Genomic DNA, 17,948 nt, shown 5'->3' on the forward strand with positions numbered 1-17,948 from the left:
ATTGATGTAAATTTAAAAAATGCTACTTTGATTTCAAGAGAGTTGCTAGGAAACATGCATTTTGAAGATGAAATCTCCCACTGAGCTTGTCCTTGGCTGTATAACAAGTAGTATGTTATAGGGTGTCCTGAGTTGCAGATTATATGGATAAAACTGTTAAATTTTTATGTATATAAATACATCTGCTGTGAACTTATTGAATATACATGATTCATTCCAGTATCTCCATTTACTGATGAATAACAAGGTATTACTAAGTGCAAGAAAATGTGAAAATCAAATGAAGATGCCAAGAGCACGATAAAGATTTTTATACAGTCTTCGTTTCATTTTTCTGAAACATAAAATGATTTTTTTCCTTAGAAATGGATCTCTTTAAGATTTAATTTCAATATAATATTCTGATTAGAATTTTTTTCTTTTATAAACTTTAACAAAATTTAAAGCTCAAATAAAGAATAGCAATTATACACTTAATTTTTCTCAATAAGTTTATGTGTTTTGTCCCTTTAAAGTTATTGGCCAAAGTAACCTAAAAATCTCTATTATCATGAAGGAATACACAGTTTTAGTAATGGATAGTTATTTGAATTATTGGCTGATGTTTTTTCATGCTGATTTTAGAGACTTGGGTGTGTTTGGTTACGTTGGAGTCAAATTTAAACTGCTTGGTCTTTAAGACACAAGTGGAAGCTACTTGTACAGGAATGGGAACATAGTATGCTGTTCTGTGGGATGCTCGGGACTTGGAAGGAGGTTTATTGATTTTTATTGCTGAAATATTTTACCAGGCAGTCTTTAGGCAGCAAAGCTCTTACAGCAAGCTTTCAGAAAAGTGAGTAATGCCTGTGAGTTATGATAGTAGTAAGGGATCTTTTTCTTATTTATTACCTTAGAAGAAAGAGCAACCAGTTGCTGATGGAGCAAATAGTGTGGATAGGGACTCTCTGTCTGACCCTGCGTTGCTGATGTGAGAAGTAAAGACAGTGTGTAAGTAGGACTAAGGAAGACTTCACGGTCTGAAGTATTTCAAACTATGCTTTTGCACCTGCCTAAAGAAAAGTAACTTAACTGTATTAATGATTAATAGTAAAGATGAGTTGTTGAGCTTACCAAAAATTAGAAGATGCTTAATGTTCCTGAAAATATACATTTGTAATAGTATTTGCAGATGATCATTTGTTACAGAGGTGTTGGTTAGCTGAGCTGTGAGCACTCTAAGGCCCTTGTAGGGAAGAAAATTAATGTTGATTCATAATGAATCAGTGGATGCGAGTAAGAAAAATAACACGTATTTTTAGTTGTGTAAACTATGAGGCCAAAATAACAAAAAGACAAAGCAGAGAGAAGCAATTAAAATGGGAAGGATGATGCAGCCTGTGTTGGTGCATTCTTCCTCAAGTGCAGGAACCTGCATTTGCCTTCATTGCATTTCAGACAACTCTTCTCTGTCTGTCTCTGCAACCTGCTGAGGCCCTTTTGAAGGGCTCACAGCACTCTGGGGTATCAGCCAGATTTGTGCTGTCAGTGAACTTACTGAGGATGCATCTTCATCCAAGTCATTGACGAATGCATTAAACCATACTGGGCGCAGTACTAGTGACAGGACTCCAGCTAAGCCCTCTGCCACTTTTGGTACTGTGGGATCTGCTGTTCAGCCAGTTCTCAATCCACCTCCTTGTCCACTGATCCAGCCTGCACTTCTGGAGTTTTCCTATGAGGATGGTGCAAGACAGTGTTCAAAACCTTGCTGAAGTTGAGCTAGAAAATACCCACTGCTCTGTCCTCAGTCATCCAGGTAGTTGTTTTATTGAGGAAGGTAACGAGGTTGGTCAAGCTCGATTTTCCTTTAAGGAATCTTCCTTGCCTACTCCTGATTGCTTTCTTGTCATCTGTGTGGATCGAGATGGCCTCCAGAATGAGGCACTATATCAGAATAAGGCATCCTTTCTGAGGATTGAGGAGAGGCTGACTTTTTTGAAGACCAGAGTGGCCTTTGCTTTCTTCCAGTCCTGAGGGACCTTTTCTGATCACCACAGCCTTTCAAAGATAATTCCAAGCAGCCTTGTTAGGGTGTCCGTCAGCTCTCTTTGGGCATCCTCGTGTGACTAGTGTTCCCACTCCATTTAGCAATGGGCTCACATTATATCCTTTGTTTTCCTTTTGGTTTTGGTGCTGTCGAAAAATCCCTTCTTGTCTTCCTTGCCATCTTTGTCCAGATTTAATTCCGGGTGGTATTAAATTCCGGATCACCTCCAAGATACTGGTTCCTTGTATTTCCAAGTCAATGTTTATTAAGCAAAATTACAGAGCTGGTTGAGTTATCCAGCAGTGAAAGAATCACTTGCTAATTTAGCCTGTTAAAATATATTAATAAACTGATTCTGGGGTGTTTTTTTTTGTTTGGTTGTTTTTAATTTTTGGTTACTTAGCACCAGTAAGCAGTTAAAAAGCATGGAGTTATTGGAGGGGAAGAATTAGCTTGCATGTTGCTGCAAGTTTGTGCTTTTTTGTTATGTCATTGCATATTGTCCTTGAAATTGTAAATTCTGTTCAAGAAGAGTATCTTACTTATGGGCTATCAAACTGATGTGCTTTTTAGCTGGATTTCATTCATGTGAAAGGGAGAGCTATATTCTTTATATAGGATGAAGTGGAAAATATTAGAAGCACGATTTCTGGTGATGGACTGTTTGGGCCAGTGGGCAGTATTGTGAGCAGCGGATTTGAGATTCCATTTCCACTCGATCAAATCTGTCAAAACCAAAGATTATAATTATAGAAGTCATAAGGAAATTAAGTATTTCTTCAAGCCTTTATGAAGGGAACTAAAGTCACTTTTGGACTCTTAAGTGAGAGCCAGCTAACACCTAGAATCTCCTGCAGATGCAGCAATGCTGTAAGAGCAGGGCTGGCATGGAACTTTGCTTACAGCAATCCTGGACCACTGGAATGAGACAAATCTGTGCAGTGGCAAGGAACTTGACTGTCATCACTTTTCCAATAATAGAGAAAGCTATAAATGCTAGTGGCTAAAGTATTGGCTTCAGAAGTAAATTGGATTGTGTGTGGGTGATGGTTGAGAAGCCAGACTTATAAACAAGAGTCAGTGTTATTTTTAATGGCACATTTTTACCCAGATTGTCAGAACTTGTTCATTGATCACAAAATTAATTTGCAAAGGCTAAAATAGCAGAAAAGGACAAAAAGTGATACAATAAATAATATGCAATGTACATAATTGGTTTTTTAAATTAAACCATTTTGTGGTATTTCTACATACTGAGTAACTAATAAGATTTGTGAGGAGTTACTTCATAGAAGAAAATGTCAACTCTGTTAAGAAAATAGAGATGAGGAGCAATTACAGGCTAACAAAAATCACTGAAAGAGTCTGAAGTAAAAACAAATACAAAACACTGATTAGGCTGAAGTATGGTGTGACTCCTAAAAGACTTTGATTATAACTTGCCACTGTGTTCATTTGCGAGTGAATTATTGCAATTATATATATTCATTTTTTGAAAAAGGATAGAGAGCCACATATTTCTTCTAGATTGTTGTATCTATTTACAGTCTAATCTGGACAGACTCTCTACCAATTCTGAAACTTGAATATCTATAATTATCATAATATACCAGGAAATGAGGTTCATAACAAGCATCTAGATTTACCTCTTCTAGCTAAGTGTACCATGCCAGAGCTCCTTAACACTTTCTTCTGCCCCCTCTCTTCCCCTTCAGCACTTGGGGGTTCCTGACTGGAGCCTGGAGTGGATGTCAGGGGCTGATGCAGTAATCATGCTGCTCCCACACTGAAAGCCTTGGCAAGCGAGGTTCAGGAAAGCTCTTCCATGGTAAATGTTGAGATTTACTGACACAGGCAGCTGGTAATTCTCATACACCTTTACCTACCTGTGTCTCCTTCACTTTCCCTCTCTGCCTTCTTTTCTACCAGCCCTTTTGGGTTGGTTTATTGCTTCCATCTTCCCACAGATCCTACATGTCTCACATGGCATTCCTTCCCTCTGTAGTGTTGGGATCTTTTCTTTGTCTCCTCTTCAACATCTCCTACTGTTGCTCTTCTGTCCCTTGTCTATCCCCATCCCTTCTTGATTTCAAATCTGGTAGATTATGTACCTTGTTTGTGCTGCCTTTGGTCTTGAAAATCTTTATTCAACTGTCTTCAATTACCTGCTGTTTGTAATTTCTTTTTGTGTCTACCCTATAAATGCTTTATGTCCTTGCAAAACAATGATGTCATCTGCATGTTTGGATTTAGCATGGAAGTGATGGAAAACACTGTCTGCTCCCATAGCTGTAAAATAGGTGTCTTTTTTTCTTAAATAAATGCCAAAGTGCACTGAAGGTCTGAAGAAAGCTGCATATGGCAGAAAATGTAGACATTTCTCTAAAGTGCATTTTGAGAGATTAAAGAATCCTTACTATTGGATACTGCAGAGAGACAGGTTTACTCTTGTGTCCTGGGAACACCTCTCAACCTAATGAAGCATTACAAGACACTGCAAGCCTCCAGAAGCACTCTGGCAGGTCTCTGTGTTCAAAATTCAATGTGTTTCTCATTCAGCAGCCAATGCCCCAGTTTTTTCCACCTCCTTTGGGCATTGCACTCCAGACAGCTCACCAGAACTAGGTTTTTTGAATCTAGCAAAGGTGCTGTAGTGGTGACTGGTTCTTTTGGGAAACTGTACAGTTGAAAGGGACCTAAGTGTGCTAATGAGCATTAGTTAGTAATTAAACATGGCATGATTGCATTTAAATGCCTGTATGTCTAGGTATGTGGACACTGTGCTTTTTCAGAGGAGAAAGGTGACTCCGCTGTTCGTTTGTTCAGGAATGATTTTTAATTGGGCAGCAATATCCCTCTCACTCTGCCAAGAAAAAAAGGTTGAGAGCTGTAGAGCAAAAGTAGATTGTGCTGCCTGAGCACTGCAGCCCGCAGTGCTGCCTCTGGCACCAGTGCTGCTACCTCAGATATGCTGGGACGACTCCTTGGGCAGCTGGGCGGTAACACTGAGCACAGCTCTACCACCTGACACACACAGCAATAACCTGTGTGCTGTCTCATCTCATAGCAGCCAGGTCTGCCAAAATTCAGCAGAGCGATGTGGAACAGCTTCTCACCCACCAGCTGAGATGAATCAGGAGGGATGGCTGTGCTATCTATACAGAACCCACTCAGCCGAAACAAGTGAGAGTAGGGAAAGGATTTAAATCCCGGCAGGGTGGATATTTTTGTCACTGAATAAAATGAAGTATTTATAGCATTTACTGACACAATTCTTATTTACTGCAATTGGAGCCATTGTTCAAACCAGTTTGTTTTTTTTTTCTGAGCCAGCAAAAAGGGATTTTTGGGGAACTAGAGGACATTGTATCTTTCCAAAATCGAACCTGAATTCTGCTGAAGAGAGGGAGGAGGGATCTTCCCTCTCTGACTATAATGTCAGAGAACACAGTGCTCTTAACAGTCTCCTCTATCAATACACTTGAACACAGTTATTATCATCATGAGCTGCTGTGTAATTACCGTTGTTCCCTAAAGAGTTCCTGTTTCTTTGCTATTTAATTATGTGCATTATTTCAGCATAACTATGCAATTTACTCATGTCATTTGGAAACAAATGTTTCAGGCAAGGCAGTGTCATATCACAAGAATGTCATAGTCTGGGCATGGCTGGTGGAAAAGCATACAAAGTCATTTCTTGATCAAGCCTACTACCACTGTCTTGTGGATGAACCATACAGACACAGTAGTTCATACATTGGCCAAGGTAGATACCTGAAATGGTTGTGGATGTCCTTTGTGTGATAGAATCTGAAGAAATGTTAGTGCCAACAAGTGGAAATGTAAAGACATTTGGTAAATCTTTCTCCTTGGTTCCATCTACAGTAAGCATATGTGTTTGTTGCCAATCTAAGAGCCTTTTTCTAGGGAATATTTCTAAATAAATCTCAGTTCTGGGGAACCACTGTTTAACTCTTGTCTGTCTTTTGCTGAGCACAGTTTTAATGTAACAGCCATAATTGTAGGGTAATACAGCTTTTAACTTTTTATTAAGGATTTATTCTGCTTAAAAAGGGGAAAAATGTGGCATGCAACAGCTTCTGTAATTTCTGACCAGATTTTCTTGTGATACTTCTTGTGATTTTCCTGCATTATGAGTTTATCAAACCACTCTTGAAACTCTGTTCTAAAGAAAGTTCACTGTTTAAGGCATGTTCAAATGAACATCTTAGCATAGTTCTGAGAAATAGGGGACAAGCAAAAGGCCCCAGTGGCCAAGACACATTCCTAGCCACCTCAGGGGGAGACATGAGACACATACATTGCAGCAGGCATGTCTGGCAGCAGCTCAGAGAGGCTCTCTGTAATAAGGGCAGGATGTATCCTGACCATACTTAGAGAGTCAAGTGTATTTGTACTTGTGCTTTGTAATTCAAAATTGCCCCTTTCTTGGTTTTGGAGGTGGGAACTGGGACAGTTTCAAAACAAGATTTAAAATATCTGGATTTTGGAAATGAACAATTTAGTAAAAATTTTGATGTGGAAAGTCCAAGTATCATGGTAAAAGGTGGATGTCACTGTCAGAGTCTTCAATTCCTGGCATGGGAGGCTGGAGAGCAGGAGCATTGAGACTACACCTTGTTAAAAATGACAATGCAATATTAGAATCATAGAATCGTTTCGGTTGGAAAAGACCTCTTGAGATCTTTGAGTCCAGCTGCTAACCCAGAACTGCTCAAGTTTACACTAAACAATGTCCCTAATCTACAAGTATTCTTTTTTTAGCATGCACCATGTTCTGGGATGCTTATTACTGAAGGGTATTTAAGTATGTATAAACATATATTATAATGAAATAGTAATAAAATGAATATACTGAGGGGACTGGGTGATATCAGCATATGCCTGAGATACAGTATTCTGTCAGAGATAAGCTGGAAGCCTTGCTTTGTATGAAGTTCTTAATGAGTGCTAGAGCAAAACCAATCAAGAAGCAAGAACAAGGTGTGATGGATATAAAGAATGTATTTATATATTCATGACAAGAAATCCATCAAAAAAAGCCTAGAGGATTGCACACTGCAAACGTGATGACACATTTCTCTAAAGAAATAGATAATAGTCCCCAGCAAGAAAAAGCTAGCAAAATATTCTGATTGGAAGTAGTAACAAATCTTACAGAAGTGTCTGAAAAATAATTTATAAAATCTTTAAGTATTCAAAAGAAGCTGCATTTTTTTTAGCTTGGTTTTAGTATATATGCAGGCAGAGTTTCTCCCATATGGAAAAGAGAAACCTTTGAAAACAACATTGCAATAATGATTATATTCAGTATTTAAAAGGAAACCCAAGAAAAATATATCCACTTTTGTGAAGGGTCAATAATTGTATATTAAAAGTTTAAAATGGTGATATGCTAGACAAAATGAATCTGAAAGAGATGCATGGACTCACTGTAGTCTTTTTTTACAGATTTTGAAGGCATTAATTGCAATGTAATATTTACTGAGGTGGAGGATAGAATCCAGAAGTGTAAAAAAGGATGTTCAGTTTTAACATTTACCATATTATACCATCACCAGAACATCTGAGTACTCTGAAACAGAGTGCTCTCTGAATAATAGATATCATTAATGTTCCAGAAATTCTGATGATGCATTTATTATTCAAAAGATTCTCTCCTATATTAACTCTTAAGCATTCAGTTTAGTCACATCATCTTCCAGGCCAAATGTGATATAAGATAAAGCCTTATGTCAGAGCTATTGACTCTCTCTTCTTTCTCTGTAACAGACATTTTTAGTTCTCTGAATGATGGTATTGAAGTGCACAGTTCCTTTTGAGAGAATGGCTGAACAGAAGATAACCATTTGGTTTTTCATCTATCATCTTATTACACCCTGTTTTGTCTACTCCCTGGCAGCAGGTAAGATGATCTCCTCTGTTAATTCCTTAAAGTAACTGTTATTAGTTTTGTGTTTCAAGGACAATTAGAATGTTTTTATGGCTTTAATTTATTTGTGCTGATACAACAAATTACTAAGTGTGAACAATGAAACTGGCAGGAAACATATTTATTAGAATGGCTGCCAGAATAAAAAGTTTGAAAAAAGACAGATCTGGACTTTAAATTTGGCGTTGTCTAATTTGAGTTACAGAATGAAATCTTTCTCTAGATTATAAAAAGTATATCGATTGTCTATTGTGCACAGATGATCAGCATGTTTAGAATAATAAACAATAATAAAACCAAAATTCTGTATTATTGACACCATCTAAAATTCATAATTTTTCGGAAGCCCCGTGTAGTGATAGTTTTTCATAATACAGTGGGGTAATTCTACCTATTCTGACTTCAATTTTTAATTGAAAATTATAATACTTTTTCATAAATAGAGTTGGGGCCATAAATAATAAAACATTCTGGAGTCATATTTCTAGCATCTGCATTTAGAGAAACGTTTGCAATTGAAATTTTAGTTCCATTTTAAGAGAGGGAGGTCTGTGAAAAGGCAAAATTCCAACTGCTCCAAACAACTTGGAGATTTGTAAAGCTTGTTTCAGATTTCCATGCCAATTTAAATGAATGCTAGGTTTTAGTTGCTGGTATGAATTTTTCTGTTAACGCAAACACAGCATGTACAAAATATCCATCAATATTTAAAAAGTGCAAACATTGTGTACTAATGTTTTGGTTAATTTCAAGGTAGGCTTTAGATCCTTCTGTACTTTGAGGGTCACAGACTTCATCTGGGATGTCATTTCAGGCATTGCCTCAATTTCACTACCATGACACCATATTTCTTATTACTGAGTCACAAAATCTGATTTATACTGTGATGTAAGATCATTGCCTTTAAGAAATCAGTCCAGAGCTAGCAGGATGATTTCTAGTTTAGCAGGAACATTACTTTATTCTATGGTTTTAAATGGTGTTCTTTAGTCCACGTCTGAATTTGAAGGAGGATTTACTGATGCCTAATAAAAATCAATACCTTCACAATATATTTGCTGTGTGTTTCAAGAGTTTTGTTCTTTGTTAAGATATGAGGCTTGCTGATAGCTCTAAAATTAAAACTTTAAATTCACCTCTTTAATTCAATACTGGGCTTTTCCTCAAAGAATAAAATAATAATAAAGAAAAGACAGTGAAGTGCTATCAGTAATGTTGCACAGCGATTTTGCTCTGGACCTGTTGACATCAAACAAAACAATCCACTACAGCAGCCAAACAAGTGCTGGACACTGGTCAATAGAAGGGGTGAGTCAGTCAAGGAGAACAAATGTTCAGGTAATTTCTTGACAGGCAGGATTGAATTATTAATGTTATTGTGTATTCTGCACATCACATTTGTGCCCATTAGCCAAAAAAACCTTGGCACCAGAATGTAGCTGCTGGCAAGTTCCTGAGAATGGCATTGCAAGGTCGTGTGCTGTGAGGGTAACAACTAAGTGACATAGGAAGAGCAGAGTGGGCTGTCACGACCCTGTGTGCAGCATGAGTACACACTGACACTGTCATAGCAAGGCTTGTTTGATCTCTCACTGGACTGTTGTTTTTGGCACTCTTAGATTCCTACAAACAAGATAGGAACCATTGGTGTGAAGGATTGTGAATCCAGAGCAGGTTCTAGTAGTGCTGTTACCATTCAAACCCATTTCCTAACTTATCTCCTGGTATGGAATAAATACTTGGTTGCATTTGTCATCAAAAGCCAAAGTTAAGACCTGTGACCATCTCTAAAGGTATGGCATTCCCCTCCAATGTGGAAGATTCCTAGTTTTATATAATCAGAGTGTGTTTGTTACTGCCAGTGTATTACTGCAAGGCTGAGTCGTGCACATACTCTCTGCTTCTGGACCTGCTCTACTTTGCATAAATCATTAAAGCAATGAATTTGCATAAATCATTAAATAACCTTTTGAGTGGAGAGAAAATCTTCTTCTCTCATCTAGGGTTTATGGCACATCTAGGTTATATAAATCTGGTGTTGCAGTCTTTGCTCAGCCCCAGCACTTGAATGTTGCTGGAGGGTTTCTTATTTCAAATGGGTTTGAGAACTGCTGGCAGTCAGTCTTAATTGTCTTGAATGTATTTCTTGGCAATGAAAATGCCATTGTATCCAGAAAATATGTATCTGCAGTACCCAAGATGAAATATAACAGGATGCTTGGAAGTGTTCTCAGTGTGGTTAAAAATTGAAATATACTGAAGAAAAAGAAGGAGCACAAGTAGAGTGATCAGGTTCTAGGAGACGTTCTTTCACACAGGATGTTTTCAAGGAGAATGCTGGCAATGTCAACAGTAATGGATATTGAAAGCAAATATTGAAAATATTGAAAAGCAGATATTGAAAGCAGAGTATTTAAGAAGTTGTTTTATCACCTTTAGCAAAACACACTTTCTCTGGAAGTATATTTGTCTCCTCTTGCCTTCTGTGGTGCTGGATCTGCAGTTCTAGGTGGTTCTACTCTGTAAATTGCCTTTGGCAAGCTCATCTGTGACTCTGTAGTCTAGGTTTTTGCAATCCATGCTTCCTAAACAGACCTACTATTATATTAACTGCTCTGGACCCAGGAAAGTGATGGCTTGCAGATACATTGTTTTGAGATGTCTCACCCTATGGGTGTCCTCAAGTTCAAGGATATCAGCCAAAAAACTGAAAGGATTCAGAATTCATGTATTTGACTGAGTGTTGTGAGCCTTCAGACTTTAACAGCTAGAAGTATTTGGGAAACAGAGCTAGCAACCTGAAGCTTCACTGACTTGTGATGTTCAGAATTGGGTCTGAAGAGATGAAAGGTATTCTGAGACTCTAAAAGCTGAGAGGTTTTATTTGTTGTAAAATTGTTCTTTTTCTCACTGCAGGAAATTATAAAAAAGTTTCCCAAAGTGAAATACATATGTTTTTAGAATTTTAGAGTTTGCTTTGGAGTAAACACCTTGATTTTTTTAGCCAGTTCTGTTTTGTGGTAATTAAAGGCAGAAATTGAGAACTGTTGCATTGACTGGCTGTTTCTCATTGGTGGTGAATGTGCATTTACTCAACTGAAGGGAACCAAAGATTTTATGAATCAGAGGTATAGGCACAGAGGTATAGGCAGAGATCATCTTCAGGATGAGACTGGAGCAGTATTTATTTTCCAGGTAAATTAGTGCTTGAAATGAAGTCTTGCAGATATAAACTGGTGAAAAAGGCATAAATAATTTGGTCTCCACTTACTGATAGAACAGACAGTTGTTACAAGAGTTGCTTTTCAGAGAGCACTTTGAGTAGTGCAAGGCAAATTAGAGCAGCAAACTACTCCTCAGGGAACATGTCAGCGATTGTCAGTCTACTGCCAAAAATGCTATTGCATGCCTATTACTGATAATATTTGACTATTCTTCACTTCCCCCTGACATTTCTCCAATGCACTTCCAAGTTGCCTTTCACTGCCCTTTAGATTCATGTCCTGTTGCTAAGTCTGAATTTCAAACTCTTCTGTCATCCACTACTTCCCATGTAAATCAGTGAACTCGGGTGTGTCTTCAGTTGGGACACTAATCTACCACCAAAAGAATTAAGACTGTTCTTCAGCTACAGCTTGTGTGGGGAGATTGTGCAGAATAACTTCTGCACTTTAGCTTCATCCTTAATTTGCTGGTCACTGGCTTTCCCATGGGATCAACGTGTTAGGCTCTTCAGTCACTTCTTAACTAACATTTAGATATTTAAGGAAGAACCACCTAAAAATTTAAATATTGAATAGGCAAATGGGAATATGTTTGAAATAAAAGAATTAGTATTGGCTGACATTCCTCTTGGCAGTATGAGAAGACAAGAAAACTGTAACTCTGTTAGGCACAAGTGGAAAAACTTGCTCTGCCAGGGGCTGGAGCTTTTCATACTTGAAACTTGTTGTAAAGGAGAAACTACATCATTAACTATGGGGCTTTTCAATGGCACATAGGAAATAGAAGTTATTCTCCTGCTCCTTTGAGTCCAGAAAAATGGAGGCAGTCTTCCCAAAGACGGTCTTCGTCTTTCATATAATATGAAGTGGGAGTGCTGGAGTGGTTACCTTCTCTGTTTGAGTGCTAACTGGCCCTTGGAAAATGATTTGCCTTTAGCATCTTAATGACTTACACTTACCCCCTCTTCTCCATCATAGTGATGCTATGTTATGAATTTTTTCAACATAAACACATTACTGCTTCAGCACATAAGCTTCCCATGAAAAGTACAACTTTTCCCACATGATTTAGAGAAGTAAAAAAACAATCAAGCCCCCAAACCTTAAATTATTAATGCTTGGACATTTTCCAGAACAGTAGGTTCAAAAAGGCAATTTTGAACTGGAGGCTAGAATCTACATTATTTAAAGCTTTTTATCACAACATACAGAATTATTCACATTTTCTAAAGAGGGATAATAATTTTCTTCCAAAAAAAGAAGTAGATGAATATACTTAGTGCCTGTTTACCTTGTCTGTGTTGTCTCTGCTTGTATTTTAGAAGACCATTACATGCTACTGCCGAGTGTCTGACATTCATAAATAAATAATCATAATGTGTTTGGTGATCAGAGTGCTCAGAAATGTGGAAGTGCCATTTTGTGTTCCTGCATGCTTGGTAGAGATACTTTGGCTCATTTCCAGACCATCTTGTTTTTGGGCATGAGCTTCTCAGACACGGGTGGGTCCTCATTTCTCTGACATATTGAAAACAGTAGAAGATCTAAATATCAAATGGTTTCTGGTCTTGCAAGGCTAATGCAGAGCCTGACAACTTCGTTAAACTGATAATGAATGGCTCCAAGGCTCTCACATCCAGCATCCTTTAGCACTCAAGGTTAATCTAGCCATGCACCATGCCAACAGATCTTTGTCCCTCTTTCATGTTAAAATATGGAACTGGATACAACACATGCAGGTAGATCAATGCTCACACCCAACAGCTGTCTCAGGCAGTCAATTTTGGCAATGTTGAGTGCCAGGGAAACAGATAGGTGTACAGGAAACACAAAGAGAAGGAGAAGACTCATTAGAAAATGTCACTTGGAGAAGGAATGATACGACCACCTTCCAGAGGAAAAGATTCTTATACAGGATCCATAATCTCATTGGTTGAGGAAAGATTTTCTTGACCTTTTCACAGACTTCCTAATACATTTTAGCAATATTGAAGATTTTATTCTGTGCCGACAGACACCTGAAACCAGATTCATAATAGATGGCAGTAGAAGTGCCTTTATAAAGCACATTTGATAGGTGTGAGAAGCAGGCTTTCACTCAGTATAATTAATAGTGCTGGCAACATTAAAAATGCATGCCGTGAAATGCCTAAGTGCTTTGTAACATCATTTGAGTCCTAAGGTGAAGAGTCAGCTGCATATGATCTGGCTATTTGCTGCTGGAGACTGTTGTTATTCTGTACTCATACATAACAACTGCACAGAACATGCCATCAGGTTTCTGGCTTAATCATTCCAGTCTCTGAGCAAGTATGTGGATCTTGCCATTTTAGTCTGAAATTAGTTCTTCCTTTGGTCTAGCAGTATATAAATTTTTATACTGTGTTGTGCTTTAAAATCTGTTTCCCTTGTATTATAAGATTCTTGCAGTCATTTTACAAGTCTCTGGTATCTCTAGGATTTGAAGCAAGGCTCTGAACTTGAATGGAAAGTGAACCTGTTAGCAATCGTGTATTTGTTTGTTGTCCCATGAATTTGCTTACAAGAGTCCAGACTGTTGTTTCAGTCTCAGTAGAGACCTGTGAGAATTAGACAACTGTGTTGTCTCAAAATTGTATCTATATGGAGCATCCACTGCCTCCTCACCATCTCATTCTGTACCTAGAATGTGTATTTGACATTTTCACAAAAAAAAAACCCAGTTACATCCTGGATTTACTGAGAAGAATTTTCCCAATATATTCAACCTTTGGTCTTAGTCTTGCTTCTTAGACCTCAAAGAGCAACCTTGTATGCTTGGAGGAGATAAAGGAGAAGGGAGTGTAGCAGGAATGGGCAGACACTACCAACTTTACAACAGCATCCCCAAATGAATGATAAAGATTAAAAAATACAGTTTGTGTTCAAACCTATTTTTCATTTATTCACCTTTAAGTACTTGACTTTGCAAATTGTAATTATTTTCAGTGTAGGACCTTTTTAAAATTGTATATTGGAGTGTAGAAGCTAATACATACCTCAGCTTCAAAGGAAGGACAGGTGTGATCTGGAAACGATGCAGTTTTTGGCTTTGCTACCCAACATAATGGGGGTTTTTGTCTCATGGAGTAAAGATTGTTTCTAAATACATAAAATCATTGGACATGTTTAGGCTGTAAGATCTCCACTTCTGGCCTAAACAGTGACAAATAATTCATTTCATCAGAGAAGGCACACAAGGTAGTATTAGAGGAACAAATTGTGAGTTACTTTGGTTCTCAGAAGGCAGGAGTCAGTGAAGGACAGACAGCACTTTTGTTATCTGTACTGCTCCAGTTCTGCTGAAGCACATAGAATTTAACTTCAAGTGGCTCACTGTTTTGCCTTCACATTTTGATTCTTGAATCAAATTTGTGTGATGCAAATTTGTGTCTTCAGTTTGACTGCTAGTTAAAAAGTGATGAATTTGAAACTATTCTGTTTTCAGAGGAAGGAAACAAAGGTTATGGACCCGTTTTTGAGGAGCAACCTATTGATACCATCTATCCAGAAGAATCTTCAGATGGACAAGTTTCAATGAACTGCAGAGCTCGAGCAGTTCCTTTTCCTACTTACAGGTGACATCTACTATTTTGATATACAAATCTTGCGTATTTTATTCAGCAGCTATTTCAGATTGTTTTATTAAATGATTAATTGAGTTAAAAGGTTGGAGCAAAGTCTTCAAGGCGGGAAAAAAATGCAGAGATACACAATTTTTCAGTAAGATTCAACATTGATTTGATTTGCCAAAATGTCTAATCAGAATTAAAAACAGTATATTGAGTTAAATGTTTTCAAATTTTGAAAGAAATACTGATCCATATGTAAAGTAAAAAAAAAAAGTGACCTTTCAAAAAATTGAGAGGCTATCTTTCCAGCTTCAGATGAGGTTGGCAGAGATTTGAGTCTTTGTTCTTTTTGATTCAGAATGGTTTTTTTTATTCTGTTTTGCTTTGAAAGGAGAAGTACTGATTGTTGAACCTGGATATTCTACATCCCATGTTGGTTTTGCATCCTCTGTGTTGTAGGGCAGTGATCAAGAATGTGTCAGCTATGCTATTGAAGACATGAAAAGCTTCATTCTGAAAAAACATTTCAGCTAGTTTTAATACAGATTCTCACAGGACTTCTTTCACAATAATTATATTATTGTAGAAAGCAATGCTTTGTTGTGCATTCAGATGAGTTTGTCAGCCATTATCTGCTCACAGTGTGGACAGAAATATACTTAAGATTATCAGTATTAAGACTGTGACTAAATTACAACCTGATCATAGGCAGAAAACTGCTTTAAGTGTACTAGACAGACATAATACCTTGCCAGCAAAAGAGATCCATTTCAGAAAATTACCCTATGACCTGCCTCCAGTACTCACTTATATGTGTTCCCAGGCTGGTTTCTAGAACAGAAAAACCAATCAAGTCTGCTAGCTATTATTTTAAATACAGTGTTGTGGTGAGCTATGATATTCCTCCATCAAAACAGCTTACTTCATCTTCATTGCCACTTTTAAAAATCTGCTAACAGGTTGCCTGCCTGTACAGAACCACCATTTGAATGTGACATTTGGTGCGCTTACTTCCTCTTGCCATGCTTGGGAAGTGTAAGGAAATTACATGTGCTAAGATTTGACACCCTTTGCTGTACTTCCCATCCCTTCCAGTTGGTCCAGAGACTCCCCCAACTCTGTCTGCAAGACTGTTAATACACCATCTATAAATGACTACAGGTTCTAAATAAATGTTGACATTCTTCTTTATCTATTGCAGGTTCAGCAAAATATGAACTAGCAAAAACACTCTCAAAGAATTGCATTGCACCTGCAGAACTTCTCTGTCTAGGAGCAGATATTACAATTAGCACTGATAGGTGATGAGATGATAATTGCAGTACAGAATAAGGCCACTTTTCTTATTTCCTGACACATTATTTTTAGTATACCTCAATATGTTACCTTCATCTCAGCCCTCTACCAGTTATTGAGTCAAAATTCTTCTATCTCGGAGGTAAATAAGTCCTTCCTGCCATTTTCATTGCAGGATGAGCACATTTATACCTAGATATTTCTGAATAAAGGATATGTTTATTTTTTTCTAACACTGACATGTAGTATGTCTCACAGTACTGAAGTGATATCTCTAGAACTCTATAAGATCAAAATTCTATTTGCTGCATCTTTAAAATTCTTCTATTTCATTTGATTTTTTTTTCTTTCTATGACAATAGCAAGTTCCACTTCCAAATGAGAACTCTGCATATTTTGCTACTTCTTCAATAGTGAATGACGAGGCGGCGTGTGTATTATCATTGTCAAATACAAATGCCTAACCTTACATTATGAAAAAAGAAAATATTTATGCAGAAATAATTTTACGATATTTAAACTTAATTAAGTTGCATCTTTGCTATTTGCACCTAGGAGCCAGGCAGTTCCTTTCTAAGGCAACAGGCTCCCTCTCGTGGACACAGTAACAGACACAAATCTAAGTCATGAGCGCTGGTACCCACTCCGTGTTTTTTAACATTTCTTAAAATAAGTAGAAATCAGTCAGAACTGAGCCACCAGTTTATCTCTAAATCCCTGAAATGAAAATTGCAGTAATTCCATGAATTGGCTGTGGAGTTTTACTATAACTGAGGGACGAGTGTACCGCAGTTTACTGAAGCAATAGTAAGTAGGTCTTTTATGAAGGATGCCACAGTTTTTGCACTGACTTTACTGGCACGTTATGTCTTATAAAATATTTTCATTATCTGCAACAGGTTTAAAAAAAATCTCTCATTACCCCACACTTTAAAAGTGCAGAGGGAGTGTATTTTTATCCAGTCTGGCCTTAGATATTTATTTGAGATATATTTAAAATCTGTGTGTTTGGTGACTGGCTAACTTATTCACAGCTGGCTCAAGCATCTCTTACTGCTTGGCCAGCAACTATGTTTTAACAATCTGTGTCACATCTCTAAGAAGGAAGAACTGACACTGTTATGTTTAAAAGACCTCTGGAGTTCAAATCTGTGCCTCTTGTGAAGGAAAACTTAAAACTTGTATAATAGTTTATTAATAATTCCTGCATAGTATGTCAGAATTTATGAGTTATTTTTCATGTCAATTTTCTTACCAGGTTTGCTTTTTGGGGCCAATGTTACATCTTTTTTTTCTTTTTTAATAGGTGGAAACTCAACAACTGGGATATTGATTTAACAAAGGAGCGGTACAGTATGGTGGGAGGCAGACTTGTTATCAATAATCCAGAGAAATCAAGGGATGCTGGAAAATATGTCTGTGTAGTGTCAAATGTCTTTGGAACCGTCAGAAGCAGTGAAGCCACTCTGAGCTTTGGATGTAAGCTGTTGTTTATGTGAGAATGTAGAAAAATTATGGTTAGCTACGAATGCCCAATGTTTTACACTGCAGTGTATTCTGCTAATGTGTGCTGTATCTGTACTACTCTGTAAAAACGGTATCTCAAGTGCCTTAATCTGCAGAGATCGACACAAAAGAAATTTGTAAGTGTTTTATATTCTTTAGCATTCAGCTGACATAACATAACAGCCTTCCCAGTGAGTTATTGTTAAATTATTAAATGAAGAGACTCATGGAGCCAGATCTGGAGATGATAATGTCCAGACTCTTTTAAAATCATGGTAGGACCTGAGGGGGAATAGTCACAGAAGGAAGGCTTGAGTGAGGGTATATGGTGATGAGGTGCATGCACAATT

The 17,948-nt window shown here is 37.5% G+C and overlaps 1 protein-coding gene across 1 annotated transcript in view; it reads left to right on the forward strand.

The window, feature by feature from the left end:
- Nucleotides 1-7,820: 7,820 nt before the first annotated feature.
- Nucleotides 7,821-17,948, forward strand: part of CNTN1 (contactin 1) — a 69,585-nt gene continuing 59,457 nt past the window's right edge. Inside the window, exons 1-3 of the mRNA XM_084205926.1 lie at nt 7,821-7,955; nt 14,673-14,802; nt 17,399-17,571. Coding sequence (XP_084062052.1) covers nt 7,841-7,955; nt 14,673-14,802; nt 17,399-17,571 — 418 coding nt within the window. The 5' untranslated portion in view covers nt 7,821-7,840. The remainder of the gene's footprint in view (nt 7,956-14,672; nt 14,803-17,398; nt 17,572-17,948) is intronic.

Source organism: Fringilla coelebs (genome assembly GCF_963513975.1).
Source record: "Fringilla coelebs genome assembly, chromosome: 5".
Lineage (NCBI taxonomy): Eukaryota > Metazoa > Chordata > Aves > Passeriformes > Fringillidae > Fringilla > Fringilla coelebs.